General features: G+C 52.3%; 4 protein-coding genes across 4 annotated transcripts; 1 reads left to right on the top strand and 3 right to left on the bottom strand.

The window, feature by feature from the left end:
- Positions 1-908: 908 nt before the first annotated feature.
- CABS01_13554 (uncharacterized protein) lies at positions 909-1,121 on the bottom strand (the record flags this gene model as incomplete). Its single annotated transcript, XM_060546896.1, has 1 exon — positions 909-1,121. A coding segment is annotated over one exon (213 nt), but the record flags the coding sequence as incomplete, so codon positions are not given.
- A 1,264-nt stretch (positions 1,122-2,385) lies between these two features.
- On the top strand, positions 2,386-3,910 carry CABS01_13553 (helix-loop-helix DNA-binding domain-containing protein; the record flags this gene model as incomplete). The annotated part of the gene is made up of 3 exons (XM_060546895.1): positions 2,386-3,025; positions 3,075-3,340; positions 3,407-3,910. The coding sequence occupies 3 exons, from the start codon at positions 2,386-2,388 to the stop codon at positions 3,908-3,910; spliced, it is 1,410 nt and encodes a 469-aa protein (XP_060394719.1).
- Positions 3,911-9,461: 5,551 nt separating this feature from the next.
- Positions 9,462-11,459, bottom strand: CABS01_13552 (uncharacterized protein; the record flags this gene model as incomplete). Its single annotated transcript, XM_060546894.1, has 5 exons — positions 9,462-10,201; positions 10,251-10,487; positions 10,546-11,028; positions 11,082-11,280; positions 11,334-11,459. The coding sequence occupies 5 exons, from the start codon at positions 11,457-11,459 to the stop codon at positions 9,462-9,464; spliced, it is 1,785 nt and encodes a 594-aa protein (XP_060394718.1).
- Positions 11,460-13,837: 2,378 nt separating this feature from the next.
- CABS01_13551 (uncharacterized protein) lies at positions 13,838-14,176 on the bottom strand (the record flags this gene model as incomplete). Its single annotated transcript, XM_060546893.1, has 1 exon — positions 13,838-14,176. The coding sequence occupies one exon, from the start codon at positions 14,174-14,176 to the stop codon at positions 13,838-13,840; it is 339 nt and encodes a 112-aa protein (XP_060394717.1).
- Between the last annotated feature and the right edge of the window lie 99 nt (positions 14,177-14,275).

Genomic DNA, 14,275 nt, shown 5'->3' with positions numbered 1-14,275 from the left:
CAGACCGTGTTTGACGTCGTATTTTTGTTGGAGAGAACTCATATGCTGATGTCGTCGTTATGGCTCGAAAAGAAGCGAAAAGGCGTCGGGTTCGTTGGAGGCTTGAAGTTGGGAGGTCGGAGCACAGGTGCGCTGGTACGGCCGCTAGCAGCAATTGACGTTATGCCGCCGAACGTGGCGGGGCCGGCATCTTTCCGCAACAGAGCTGGTCTTTCGGGAAGCTACCTTACCTCGCGATACTTAATGGGGTGTCTAACCTTCCAGACTGCTTCGGATTTTCTCAAATGGTTTGAATATCTTGAACGTTCGTAACTACTATCCATCTGTCCTGCTACTGAGATCTCATCCTCTTGAAGACCGACATTCCTTTCCAAACGCCCACTGGACCATGCTCTGAGCACTCTGCATTCATCAGTGACAGACCCAACGTGAACGGCTGTTCAGCACAGACCACACATGTGGCTCATGTTTGATTACGTAAAGACTCTGTTGAATGGAGTGTGAGCTCGGTCCAGCCACAACCCCGCTCTCCAAGGCTCGACCCAGCTCAGTTGTCACTTGCTACAACCAGCATCCGTAAGCAAATACGATGTGAGAGCTTGGGCAGAGGTAACACTGAAACGAGGCAGACGGTGGCTAGCAACGGTCGAGACTACTTCGAAGCCGGTGTATCTGCTGTGCTTCTCTTCAAAGTGGAATGTCTCACCGTCCATTAGTCAAGTGATTCGTGTTGGCACCCACGGGAGCATCAGGTGATTGACGAGGCTCGGCATTTCGCAACGTAAACTCGAAGAGGACCTCACCCAAGTGCACAGTAGATGGGTGTTCGGACTAGGTAGCTGAGGCTAAGGTAGGAGGATAAGCCCACATCTTCAGACCGGTCGAAGCTACCCCTGCAACACTCTTCCTTACTCGTAGTAGCCTTCCGGTCCATCGCTAACATGAAGACGACGTGTCGAGCTGGCCAACAATAAGAAGTTCGATAACGAGCAACAAAGGTCAACCACATTTCCCAGGCTGGGGCGCTGTTGCGGCAGGTGCCCCTCTTCGGAATGCGGATTGGCTCGGGGCAGTCGGGGAAGAAGACACCCACTTAGAAGCGACCGCCAGTGGGTGTGGATTCCCAGCCTTTGATTGGCTTTCGGCCCTTCTTGCCTCAAGAGTCAGGCGCACAACCTCCCTCTCGCTCAAGCGTATTTATCTCCAGCCTCACCCACTTTGCACGTGTTCACCCTTCTCCTTTGCCGCGTGACCAGAGCTTCCCGCCGTCGCTCCCCCCAAACCGATACGCCCAACTCAACCGGCCCCTTTCAGGTCAATACCTCCTCGAAAAATAATAAGATAAACTCAAGCCTTTGCCCAGGCTACGGCAATCCTCAAGAATCGCGATTTTGGAAAAAATTCGACGCGTTTCCCTGCTCTTCTGTCAACTTTCAACCTCGACTGTTACTAACCAACTACACGGGCTCCATCCGACGAGGCCCCCCCCCAGCAGCCGCTGGCGCGCGATATCACGAGTTTGATCACGCCGACAACACGTGAACTCCAGCAAAACCCGTGATCTGGCTCACCGCCCAGACCACGCCGCGAAGCACATGATCTCAAGGTATGCGAGCTGTCCCATTTTTCTGACGATCTTCCCGTCTGCCCTATCGTCTTCCATCGCTATCACACTGCACTGCAACGGAAGCACGCTTCCGCAGAAAGATTGCTTTTCCTCATTTGCGCCATTTTTGGGGGTGCTGTCTTGTTCAAGCGCATCTCGCGATCTGTTGCCCAGCCACAATCAAGCGATTGTGCCGGATGGAAATTCATCATCCGACGGTCAATACATCCTCTAGTTGTCCAGGACGATTCTTTTTCCAGCAGACACGGCCTGTCAATCCATACAACCAAGTGTCATCTCCTTCTGATGAGCGTGGCGTATGCCGATTGAAACATATCCTATACCACGACAATCTCAGCGCTCATGTTGAGCCGTCAGCTGTGGTCTCGTCAATGTCAAGCTTTTCCTGCTACCAATCTTCCACGGCATTGAAGAGCAAGCGCTCCAGTGTTTGCTCATGAGAAGCGGTCGCTGCTTGAGGGCACCACTCAGCTTCGATCAAATTCAGCTTTGCGATCCGTCACGGCTTACGGAGCATTTGATACTCACTCACTTGTCTTGACGTGACCTTTCGTGTTTGCTACTTCATGGTCTTACCACATGCGATTCCGGAATTATTGATGCTAACCAATCTTACTTAGTCCCCGCTTCATTCAACTGAATCCAGCTTGAGTCGACGAAAGGATCGTGTCTACTGTCCGCGGCTCCGCCTATTAATCCTCTCTCATTCTCACATTTGAACCCACGGTCTCCCCCAACAACTCTCAACCACAGCAACAATGGCCGACGTCATGAGTGAGCATCCTGACTTATCGGAGTTGGCCCGCTCCCCATCTCCCGGCCAGAAGCGAAAGCGCGACGACGACTTGTCTGATTCGATGAGTCCTAGCCGAAAGCGTTCCAGTGCTGAAGGACTTTCAGATGTGGACACTGCAGCTTTCATTGAGAATGCTGTCGAGGCTGCCCATGCCGCTGCCCAGAACGGTGTCTCCGCCGCGGATTTCAGCGCTCTGCAACAAGCTGCCGCTGCTGAGCATTCCGAGGCAGCTGATCCGGCCAATGCTTCCAGCACCGCTGCTGCCGCCCTTGGATCCATGTATCCCACCCTTCATGTTCCTCCTACCACCGAGGAGCAGTTTGCTGCACAGTCGAACAACGATCCGACCCACGGTCAAGACCATGGTTTCGGCCATGCTGACCTGAGCCCGCCGGACGGGCTCCCAGGTCTTCCCCCTGTCCCTCAGCCCACGAATGGCCTTCAGTCTGTGCAACCTCAGCAATCCCACCAACCTCACCAGCATCAGCAACCTCCCCCACCTCAGCACCGTTATTCGTCTGGATCAGCCGGCACTCCCGCTAAGAAACCGGACGTCGGTTCAGAGGAATGGCATAAGATGCGCAAGGACAACCACAAAGAGGGTAAGCAATATCAAAGAAGATCCCGATGTAGACGCTAACCTAAACATAGTCGAGCGCCGTCGCCGTGAAACAATCAATGAAGGCATCAATGAGTTGGCCAAGATTGTGCCCAATTGCGAGAAGAACAAAGGCTCCATCCTTCAGCGTGCCGTCACATTCATCAATCAACTCAAGGAGAATGAGACGCAAAACATCGAGAAGTGGACTCTTGAGAAGCTGCTTACGGAGCAAGCTATAGCAGAGCTCAGTGCCTCCAACGATAAGCTGAAGCAAGAGTGCGAACGTCTCTACAAGGAACTAGAGACTTGGAAACGAGTTGCTCAGAATGCGGGTCTTTCATACCCCCAGGCGAACAAGGAGGAACCGACGAGCACGACCTAGAAGGTCTCAGCTCAAGATCAGACCCCTCACACTGCGGCCAACGTGGAGGTGGCGTCATCTCCTCAGCAGGCTCACATCGATCTGGCGAACCTCCAGCGTGAGAGTCAGCAGGACCAGCATGGTGCCCTTCTGTACGGACCCTCCGCCCTCTTCGTCGATGAGGTCAGCGATGAACATGAACCGCCTCACCATCAGCTTGACACTCCTCAGTACCATTCACCCATCCCCTCAATCGATTGTGCTATCCATCAGCTTGACGTCCCCCAGCGCCAAGCTTCCGCCTCTTTCGACCCCCTTCGCCAGCCACGTTCGATTGCGCCTCGGGTGATCTCTCCTCATACGACTCCTCCTAGCGCGATTGCTCCTCCGATTCCTCCCAGAAGATTCCATTCGCCTCAATCTTCTGGGTTCGCTGCTTCGATCCCACAGGGCATCTGTCAGATCGAGAACCTGGACTCCGACCCTTCTTTTTACTTTTCACCTTATACCCCCAGCCAGCAGTAAGCTGCTTTTTGTTGTTTCCTCAGATTATAAAGCACGGTAGCCGCAGTAGATAGGCTATATCATAATCAACCTTGCTCTCTAACTGTCATGTTTTCTCATACGTATATGGTTTGACCACAGTGCTGAACAAAACCTTGTGTTGGGTTTGTAGGATTTGAGTGTTTATAACAGAGGCGTTGCATGGACCACCGAGCTTTTCAGCTTTAGGGCATTAATAAGACACCGGCTCTTTCCACGTGCAAAAATCCAAGTTCCGTCTCCTCTGTGGCGTCTAATAACTTGGCTAAAACATTGAGACAAGTACGTCGAGGAATCGCCATAGACCGACTTCCAATGTCGATTAAGATACTCCCAGTCGTTTGGAAGAATCTTACTAGTGCGTAAAGTTTGCACAAGAAACCTTGAAAACTTTTCAGATTGGCTAAGTGGTAAGAAACGGCGACAGATGACTTGCTTGACTTTTCAGAATGCGCTCCGAGCAAAGAAGCTGTCCATGAGTTGACTGTGTCTTTGTTACAACACCATGGTATGTATTCTCTTCCCTCTAAGCCTCAGAATCCGGGCCAGAGAAGACTCGACGCGGCGCGGCAAGATCAACAGCCCGTAGACTGGTTTGCAGCGAGGGGTACGATCATTCCCCTGACGAATAGCTGAACAAGTCAGTGAGATGGGAGTAGACCTGCAACCCTACTAGCAAGGCAAGGCTAGCCCATCAAGTCAACAGACAGAGACGAGCACAGCCAACGCATCTGCCGCACAAAGCCGAGCAGGCCATCAACAAGGGTTGGATAAGAGAAGTGTCCAGCTTGAGTGAGAACTCGCATGCCGCACTTTCCTCACATTCCAGGCTGGTACATGCATCTGTATCACTCACGCTTATTCGCAGAAGCGCAGGAGAATGTTGTATTCTAAACCCTCGTATTGGCTTTCCGGAGCGCTCCGGTCTGATTAGACGTTTGCCCAAGACGTAGCGTGCAGTCCAACTCCTAATCCTACCCGTTGCGCATACATGGCGAGCACGAGCTGTCCTTCTTCAAGGAAAAGGCTCACTCTGTCTTATCATAGCTACGATTAGAAGATGAGCAGCCTACATTGACACCACTTTCTTCTGACTAGGGGTCCTCGGCTTCCAACTATCACCGCTTGCACGTTGACGAAGCCTCAAACGGTTCAGTACTTCGGCAACTGTCCCTGCTCCGGCCGTAAGAAGAACGCATGTAATCGGTCATCGAATGCCACGTCCTGCATGTAAAGTTGTCCTCTTGTTATATGCAGTATATGCAGCTGAGGCCTTTTTCGGTATCCTCCCACGTCCCGCTATCTGACTCGTAGACGGGCAGTCCGGAGGGCTCATACTCCCGACGAAAACAACGAATTCGGTCCCGGGGAGGAGCGGGGAGGAAGAAAGGGGAAGAGAGAAAAGTTCCCGCGGATTGGGGGCGTGCATCGCGCATGATGCAACAGCACGTCCTTCCCGGCCGTAGCGGAGAAGGGGGGAGGGGAGGAGAGATTTGGCGCCCGCTGCCGTCCGGCTGCCGGATCGAGGTCCGGACCTGGGTTCAAGGGTTTGTATAGTCAAGGTTGGCGGGATCCAGCCAGTGTCACAACTTCCACGCGGTATGCTGTGAGAATGCGGTTTGCTCAAGCAAAGTAAAACGCGGGACAAAGGAGAGGAGGGGTGGGGGCAGAGCGAGCACGACCGCTTCGGGGATATATCTCTTCGCCTCAGAGGTAGTGACTGCGATGGCAGCGAAAGTGCTGACGAGCCTCGCATGGGGAATTGGCTTTCAACTCGGTGAAACTGAAGCGCGGATGACGAACGAGTTTCCGGGCCCCTTGTCTCTTGTGCAGATTGAACACGCCATATTTCCTGCCTGCCTTGAGATATCGCTCCGACTGGGCAGTCAACGTCGAGACCATGCCGATGGAGAGAGAACAGCTGCCCACACTATTTACCCATGATGAACAGCGATTTGCGCCGAGACATTCCCCGGTGAAGACGTCTTGCTGAGATGGAAATAGACAAGCTGTGCTCCGTACAGGGCTCTTTGGAGTAACTCTCGCCTTGACCCAGAACCTAGAAGTTGGTTTCGTTGGTTAGCAGTGCTCGTCTTTGCTGTGCAGATCCATGGATGCCGTTTATTTCGGCGCGCCATACTTTCGCGGATGCGCAATGAAACTCAAAATCAGACGACGAGGTGCTTCTATTTGTAAACAAACCGCTTTCCTTGACCATAGTCTGCAGTCGTTCTGCATGTCAAACGCCGACGTTTAATTAAAGGTCTATGAGCACATTCGCAACGTTTGCATGGGTGTAGTTGTGAGGTAAGTGATGGTGAGTACCCATGCCTTGACTCAACCCTCCCTCCAGGAACATACTTGGTTCTAGCTTCCTCGGCCCTGATGTAACCTCTACCAAATTTCTCAGACGTTAGACTAAGCAAGCGTGTGTGTGCCAGTGTGGAGAGAAGGAGGAAGAAGACAGGCGCAAAGACGGGAAAGGGGGGGGGGGGGGTGGTGTGGCACATTCTTCTTGGCCACGAGGTATCTGCACGAAGTACGGATGGAAATATTAAAAAGGGTTCCGAAATGATTTACTCTGCAGCGGGAAGTCAAAATCCTCGGGCCGGGCCAGTAGCCTCCCATCCTCTGACTATGCTTCTCAAATCAAAACCAGCAGAAACCCCCGGAGCTAGGATGGGGGGGGGGGGGGGGGGGGGGAAAAAAAAAAAAAAAAAAAAAAAAAAAAAGGAAAAAAAAAAAAAAAAAGGCCACGGGGAAGAAAAAGGGGGGGGGGGGGGAAAAAGGGAAAAAAAAAAAAAAAAAAGAAAAGGGAGGGGGGGGGGGGGGGGGGGGGGGGGGGGGGGGGGGGGGGGGGGGGGATGAAGAAAAAAAGAAAAAGAAAGAAAAACGGACAGAAAGCATAATACAGGTCATCTGTCAGGAATCACAGGGGGTGGTGTGCAAAAGGGAGAAAGAGAAATCAAACAGAATTGAACGATATGGGATGGAGGGGCGTGTAGCGAGGCTTGAAGTGGTGAGCAAGAGTATACAGAGGAATACAGAAAACAAAAGCGAAGACCAAAAACCGGCCAACAACCATTGACCCTTGGAAGAAGGCTCTCGAGGTGTGGTACGCAAAGGCCGATGACTGGCCGCCCGGCGACCCCACTCCTTGACCGGTCAGCGGGGCACCGGTGACCGGGGTGCCACTTTTTCTTTTCCATCATCTCGCGAAACCTCACAGCACACCGTAAAGTTTGCGCCGGCCCTCAAAAGGCTCAAGCTCACTCCCCCCCCCCTTCGTTTCTCTTTCCCTACCACACCAGAAAGAAGCTTCAAATCACATTTGACACGTCGAAAAACTGGATCCAAATTACCGGGATCTGAGGAAAAGTAGAGTACGCAGCGCTACGGTATTCCCTGTCTAGTGAATAATTCGTCAATTTGTCAAGTTGCGCCCTCACCTTAGCGTCCGTTGTCTGTCAGATTTGCTCCGTAGCTGTCAAGAAAACTGCAAGCCCGTTGTCAATCCTCCTCCATTCCGACCCCCCAGGCCCTTTAATACCTCCTTCATTCCATCCCGTCCCGTCCCGTCCGGGACACCCCACCGTTTGACACTCCCTCCGTCACAGTGACAGCTCCTTCTCATCCCCCCCCTGCCACCACGCCAATATACTAGACTGGACCCCTGGAAACAACATCTCTCTCCCACACACACAGTGTGGAAGACATCTGTAATATCCCCTATCTCAAATTGTGATCAAACGACATACGACGAGGCTAGCCACGACGTGGAAAGCTGCCGATTGGGAGCCTTCCTTGACTAGTGGTGGGTGGTGACGACCAGATTGACAGCTCCAAACCAACAAATTTCCCCTGCATCTATAGTCGTCGCTTGACAGGCACCAGGATAAGTACCTACCCAAGCTCTTGCGATCTTCGTTCTGCCTTCGCAATTTTAGGTTCTGACGGCGTACTCCGTACAAACGCTTCATCTCCTGAGAAGTGAGGAAAACATTCCAGCCCAAAATCACACTAAGACATCACGCACTAAACCCCCTTGGAATGGTTCCACGGGCCAGAGCAGAGCCTCATTGACGTTTGAAGTTCCATGAGGCTGACACGAGCCAAGACAACCCCAGCCGGCGCTAAGAGAGAACAAAGGAAACGGGAAGACGTTTATGGAGAGACGTTCAGGTACTCAACCTACCCAATCTCAACGACATCTTGTCACTCATCACTCTTGCATGAGGAGTTAAGGGGAGGGGGGGGGGGGGGAAGCTCTCGGGCAAACTGCCGTTCCATTACTGACTATCTATAGTTGGACCATAATGTCCAAGCCGGAAAGCCAAAAGAAAGGTAATCAAACTCTCGAGGTCGTTCAGACAACTCTTGCTCGTCTCCCTCTTCCCAGTCATACCTCCCCAAAAAAGAACACAACGCGTGAAAAACAAACTCCCGTCATCACATCATGTAAAAGTCTTACTTTCTCTCCCGCTGTTCAAGCCATTGATAGCATTTTCTTTTCTGACACCCTTTTCTCCGTCCCCCTGGCACCCGTTGCAGCCGTTTCCACGATTTTCAAGAACACTCCCCATCTCTTCTTCCAAGCGCCTCGTCTGGCATGAAATTCGAAAAAAATAAAAACAAAAAGCAAAAACAACAAACGGCCTAAGCCAGCAACATCACAAGAGTAGAGGAAGAAAAAAGTAACAAAAGAAAACCAGTCGTCCTTGTCGTAGAGGTATCCTCTCCTCCGAGTGAACCAATCCGTATATGCTGATGCTCGGGGTTAATACGAAGATGAAGTAGAAGCAAAAAGACACTGCCAAAAAATTTGGACAAAAGGAAACGTGTCTTTCTCTCATGACAGCGTGAATGCCGTGACACGAGTATCGGATAGCCGCCGGGAAGATTGTGTGAAAACCCAAGCGTCGACCTCGTTTTAAATCAGAAACAAAAACTCCAGCAAATCGACACGCTTCATCGCTCTATTAGACGCGACCTCGACCCGTCGTCGTCGTCGTCATCGTCTTCGAAATGACAAATGTTCCCGCCACCCCACCTTGCTTCATATTCTGCTTATGTGGTCTGAAGACTGCTGTCGCTGGTTGTTGCGCTCCGGTATGCTTCCGTTGTCAAGTGATTGCTTCTTGACCCGCAGATGATGATACGAAAGTAGAATTGCCACTCCCTAGGAAAGTGAAAACAATGGCCGTGCCCATTAAAATCCTGGAAAGCACCTTTCACGCCGTCGTTTGGTTTCCCGTTCTGATGTTCCGATGTACCTAGTCCTGTAGCCTTGAGGTTGTGGTTGCTGTGTTGGTCGCGCCTAATATTTTGTTGATTTGCTTCGGAAATTCCGGTGGTCGTCAAGTCGAGAGAACGTGCCCAAGTCACCCTAAGATCGTGTAGGCCGTTAAAGTGTTGCCGCAATGGGCTTTAGTCCTGAGCTGTGCTGTTACTTCCAGCCCCTCTTAATATGCGGAAGACTTCATGATGCCTCGCGCTGGCCAAACCATCTGTCCCAGGTTCACTTCGTCTCAAATCAATGCATTTGTCCTCTTGCGAGTGCTTCCGCTTTCCCGCCCGACCCAGGTAATCCGCGTGTGTCGGTAGGCAGGTAATTTGGGAACCCCTGAGAGTTCTGCACCGGCGTTTGACTGGCGCTTACAGGCCGGAAAACCTGATCAAAGCCGCTCCGCGAGATGTTGTCGTACGGTGTGGGAATGTACTGGTTTTGGTTGAGTGGCACACTAGGGTTCGCAAAGTGTCCTTGTCCGGTTCCGGGTTGCTGCGGTGTGAACGAGTAGACGGAAGCGCCACCAGGTGCTGCTGAGCTCCCTTGCCATGGCTGTGAATAGATCCCGGCATTGTTGGTAGTTGAGTACTCCGTAGGTGAAGTGTACAGGGACGTGCGACGGTGCGGATCGTGTGTCGTCGGTACAAGGTCTTGAAGTGGCATGCCAGACTGGTGGATGTTGTTGGTTTCCACAAAATGGTGCTCGGGATGCATGTTTGAGGAAAGCATCTGTGTCGAGTATTGCTGTTGGCCGCGCATCGGCATGTCGCTCATGTAAGGGCCTCCGTGCAACGGCCCTGTTGGGCTATGATCGCTGGTCGAGTTATGCAAGAGATCGTGCTGTGGTCCCGTCTTCGATGGCGATACGCTAGATGTGATTGAGGGATGTTCGTCCTCTTCCTTGACAAAGCCATTGTCTTCATTGTCCGAGGGATAATTCTCTGAAAATTTGTCCTCCGACATGACGAAAACCTGAGCATCCCCGTCTAGAACTGTTAGCAGCGAGTCTGTCGGTGTGACAAAGTTTGCGCTTACCAACTTCACCGTTCTTGTACCTCTCCTCCATCTTGGCAACCTTGAAAATCTCATCTAGATACGGCTTCTTCTTGGCGTTTGTTTTGTTCTCTTTATCCGCAAAGAAAGCCGACATTGCTTCCGTCGTCGCTTCTTCGAGCTTTAAAATGCTCAAGTTCATTTTGCGGATGGCCGGGTGTTGCTTCTCAGGTGGTTCCACGATCATTCGAAGTATGTGACACAGAAGGTGGACTCGCTCTGTCCTAATCGTTAGTAGGTGCATCTAGAAAAGGTGCTTGCTAAAAGGAGATATTACCTCGCTTATAGAGATGATCAGGCTCCTTGTGTCTGACCTTCTCTTCTTTCGTAGGTCCCCATGGCTTGGGCCACCAGTCGGGGGCCTTTTCGTCTTGGCCAGTATAGGGGTGATTCGTCTGCTTCTTAGGCTCAACCACCTTGACCCAAGCCTTGGCGATGAGCTTGCAGGCTGTCTGCTGGCAGTTTTTGAATCGTTGCTCGTAGAGATTCCACAAGTCCTTCTCGTCGCCCACTTTCAATGTCTTCTTGGAGCTCGATGCAACCACAATCGCAACGTCGTCATCGTCGTTGGTAGGTCTCCGGTAGCCGCCGCCCATACCTGCTCTGTGCCTCTTGCGCGTTTTGTAGCTTCCATCCTCGTCATAGATATCGCCGCCAAGTCGACGACGATCGTGTCGATGACCATAGCTGCCACCAAATGCTTGTTGATAGCCATCACCATCAAGGCTGAATTCGGAATCATCATGAACAGGGGTGGCAACTGCGTTGTGGGGGTTAGTAACCATATAGTACGGCACAGTTTGGATAACCCACCAGGACGCACACCACTCCCGTGGTTGACGTTATTCACATGACGAACGAAGTTCTTCAAGTTGAAGAATTTGCTGTAAGCGTTGGGTTGTCTCTCCGGCGTATTCATGAACATCTGTGTAGAGCCATCATCCAACACGGCTACCATGAAGAATCTCTTGGCTGGAATGTTGCAGTGATCACGGAGGGCCTTCTCGATATCCTACTGACTGTAAGTGATCTACGCCAGACGTCGATAGCGTTGCGCCTACTCACCATCGGAGGTCTGCGAGCGTCGCGAGCTTCGTGGTATCTACCATCCTCGGGGGGTGGATGGTCAATTGGAAATCGTTCAGGGGGCCATTGCCGAGGGTAAGGCTCCCGATTGTAGTCGCGGACCATGGCCACGGCACAATTAGATCAGAGAGCAAACCGACAGGAAGAAGAGTGCGTCCACTTGTTAAGGCAGGAGAACCGAGTCGTCGTATGAGTTTTAAGAGGCTATCGTAAGCGATTTTGGTGTGTAACGCTGCCAACCAAATACAGAAGGTGATGGGACGAATACGATGTGTAACTACACAATGGTTAGACAACATTGAGGTGCTGATATCTGCATTCGAATATCCTACAATATGTGGTAGAGGGTGGGACTTCTGAGAGATGATTGTTGTGGAACAGAAGTAGGTGTGTAGGAAAGGACCACAAAAGTCAGACCTCAATGTGATCCCGGCGTGATCAAGCCTAGCACAAGGCAAGATTGTACTGTTTTGGGGGATATTCAAGCCTGATGGCCACGGGATGTTGTTGGAGGTTGGCTGTGATATGTCGAAATGACTGCGCGAGGGTAGACGGAGTAAAGAGCCAGACTCGCCCCGACGTTTGTTTAGCGGGTGGCTCAGTAGATATTCCAAAGTCCGGCCGAAGAATACCAGCCAGATTGGGATCCAGAGCAGACCAACAGAATAGGAGCGGGATCCTGCGTCGGATCGTAAGTGTTGGCTAGACAAATAGCTTCCGAGCGTGGATCTTGCTTGGTGCAGTGAAATTGCTAGACGCTGTTTCGTGGCTGAAGAGACGAAATTGACGTTCCAAGTGAAAGATACGACAAAGCAGGAGGTTTGTGATCCGTCAGGGGCGTTACGGGGTTTTGGGGGAAAAAAGGTCGGCGGAGAGAGCGGGACTGGGTGGTTCAAACAAATCTATCAGTTCGCGAGACTGGGCGCCAGGGCGGACCTCAAAGTCCTCTTTGTTTTCAAGACGGCTTGAGACATCGGGGGGAGAGCCTCTCCACTGGTTCGCGGTTTTGTCTTAGAGCGCAACTCTCCACGCAATGTCTCGGGGAGGGAAGGGTGATGTGTAGAATGGACTGTAGACCAAGAAAAAGGTGATGCTGGGGAGTAGGAAGGGGGGAGAGAGTAAAGCAGCCAACAAGAACGCGTTTGCGATGCTTCCAAGGCCGACACGAGGAAAATGGATACGGCTGTCTTCGGAAGAGAATCAGAGGAGAAGGAAAGAGCCAATGACCACGAACTGGAGCAGTGGAGGGTGAAGGCCCTAGATGAGTTCGAGGCTCGCGGGCTGAGGTGGATCTTGGAGGAAGGATGGACCTGCAAGGCGGAGGCGAGTCGAGCTTGTCGACGGGTCCCGTACCTCTCGTAATGATCTGAGTTAGGGCTTTTTAGTGTATCTCGATTGTTGCCGTGGTATGTGACAGCCAGCTGAGGAGTGCGGGCGAGAAGCAGTGTCCCGCAAGCGAGGGGGGGTTTGAGCAGAGAGGCCGCGCAGACAACTTGAGGTCGAGGGGCAGCGAGACCGGCATCCGCAGTTGTGGAAACATGAACGAGCAGAAAAGTAGGAAGTCAGACCAGGAGGTACCCTGGTCTAGTCAGCGTGAGCCTCTACCCTCCTTCAGCTCTTGGCTGGACTGCAAGTTGAAAGAACCAGGGACTGGTGAGCCGTAGTAATATGGAATGGACGTGTCCGTCTGAGTGCCATATGAAAAGGCAAAGAAAAACGGATGAACACACACGCCTGAAGCAGAACAGCAAGCCTTTCCGGCGTGGGACTGACGACAGTGGAGTAAAGAAGGGGGGCGGGATAGAATAAAAAGGCTTTCTCAGGTAAGCCTTTAGGTGTGGACGTGGTGGAATGTGGTCAGGGTATCCGTACGGATACTTGTGAAGCTGTGCAAGGGGAGAGAGTAGGACTAGGTTGAACCTCCACTTTCTTCCCTCCCTGGTCCGCAGCCTGATAAGGTGTGGCAGGTGCCAGCCAGGAGGAAGAGTGTGCTCGAGAGTCAAGAGTTCCCGTACGGATACACCACCATCCCATCCAATGCCGCAGCTCGACATCCCAACAGGTGGTCTGCAGGAGACCACAGTTCACACCCACCCCTCCCGAGGCAACCCCCCCAGCTCATCCATGGTGTTTGCACTACTGTGAGCAGACCAAGTAGAGCATGTACTGTACCAGACATGGGCGGTACGCATCTTCGTGCATACAAGGCCTGTACCAGACCAAACACAGCCAGATGTGGTCGAACGGAGACCCTAGTCGTAGTCCTCCCGGCCAGAAACCCACCATGTGCTGTCACTGGATGCGAGGGTTGCGGAGGGCGATCCTCGTAGCCCTGGTCATCCTCCCCAGGCACCCCCGCTGCCAACCGTCTGCAGACTGAGCAAAACTGCTGCAATGGCCCGCAAGTTGAAGGCTCTGATCAGCCAGAGCCCGGAGTATCTGGATTTGCAGATGTCTCTTCATTTCTCTGGTTTCCACTCACCTCAAATAAGTCGACGAGGTTGGCCTCTCAAGGTCTGAGTTTGCAACAGATGAGGGCAGATTGGCCACGGGGACCACAAGGCGATGGACAGATTCCATCCTGTGGCAACGTTTAGCAACTCGAACACCTGTTTGGTGCGAGATTCGCGAGCCGGTGCCAAATTCGTCGAAGCGTTTACCGCTCTGTCCATTCTCAGTTGAACTGAGTAGCCGGCTGTTGCGAGAGGTAAGGCCAGACAAAAAATCATAATTTGTGTGAGTGCATGAAGGTGTGGGAGACAGCCCATGTCGAAGAGCAGGGGTCGAAGTGAGACAGCGGTGGGCCGGGCTGAACGGCGCATCGGTCGGCAAAAGCCTTGCCAGTTATACGGGTCTCCATTGATTACATGGCATTGGCTGCATCTCTGGATGGCCATTGCATCATTCGAGCCCGCGCTGTT

The sequence above is a fragment of the Colletotrichum abscissum genome, assembly GCF_030869225.1.
Source record: "Colletotrichum abscissum strain IMI 504890 chromosome Unknown Scaffold_46.1, whole genome shotgun sequence".
NCBI classification, from domain to species: domain Eukaryota; kingdom Fungi; phylum Ascomycota; class Sordariomycetes; order Glomerellales; family Glomerellaceae; genus Colletotrichum; species Colletotrichum abscissum.
This window is presented reverse-complemented; position numbering and strand designations above follow the sequence as displayed.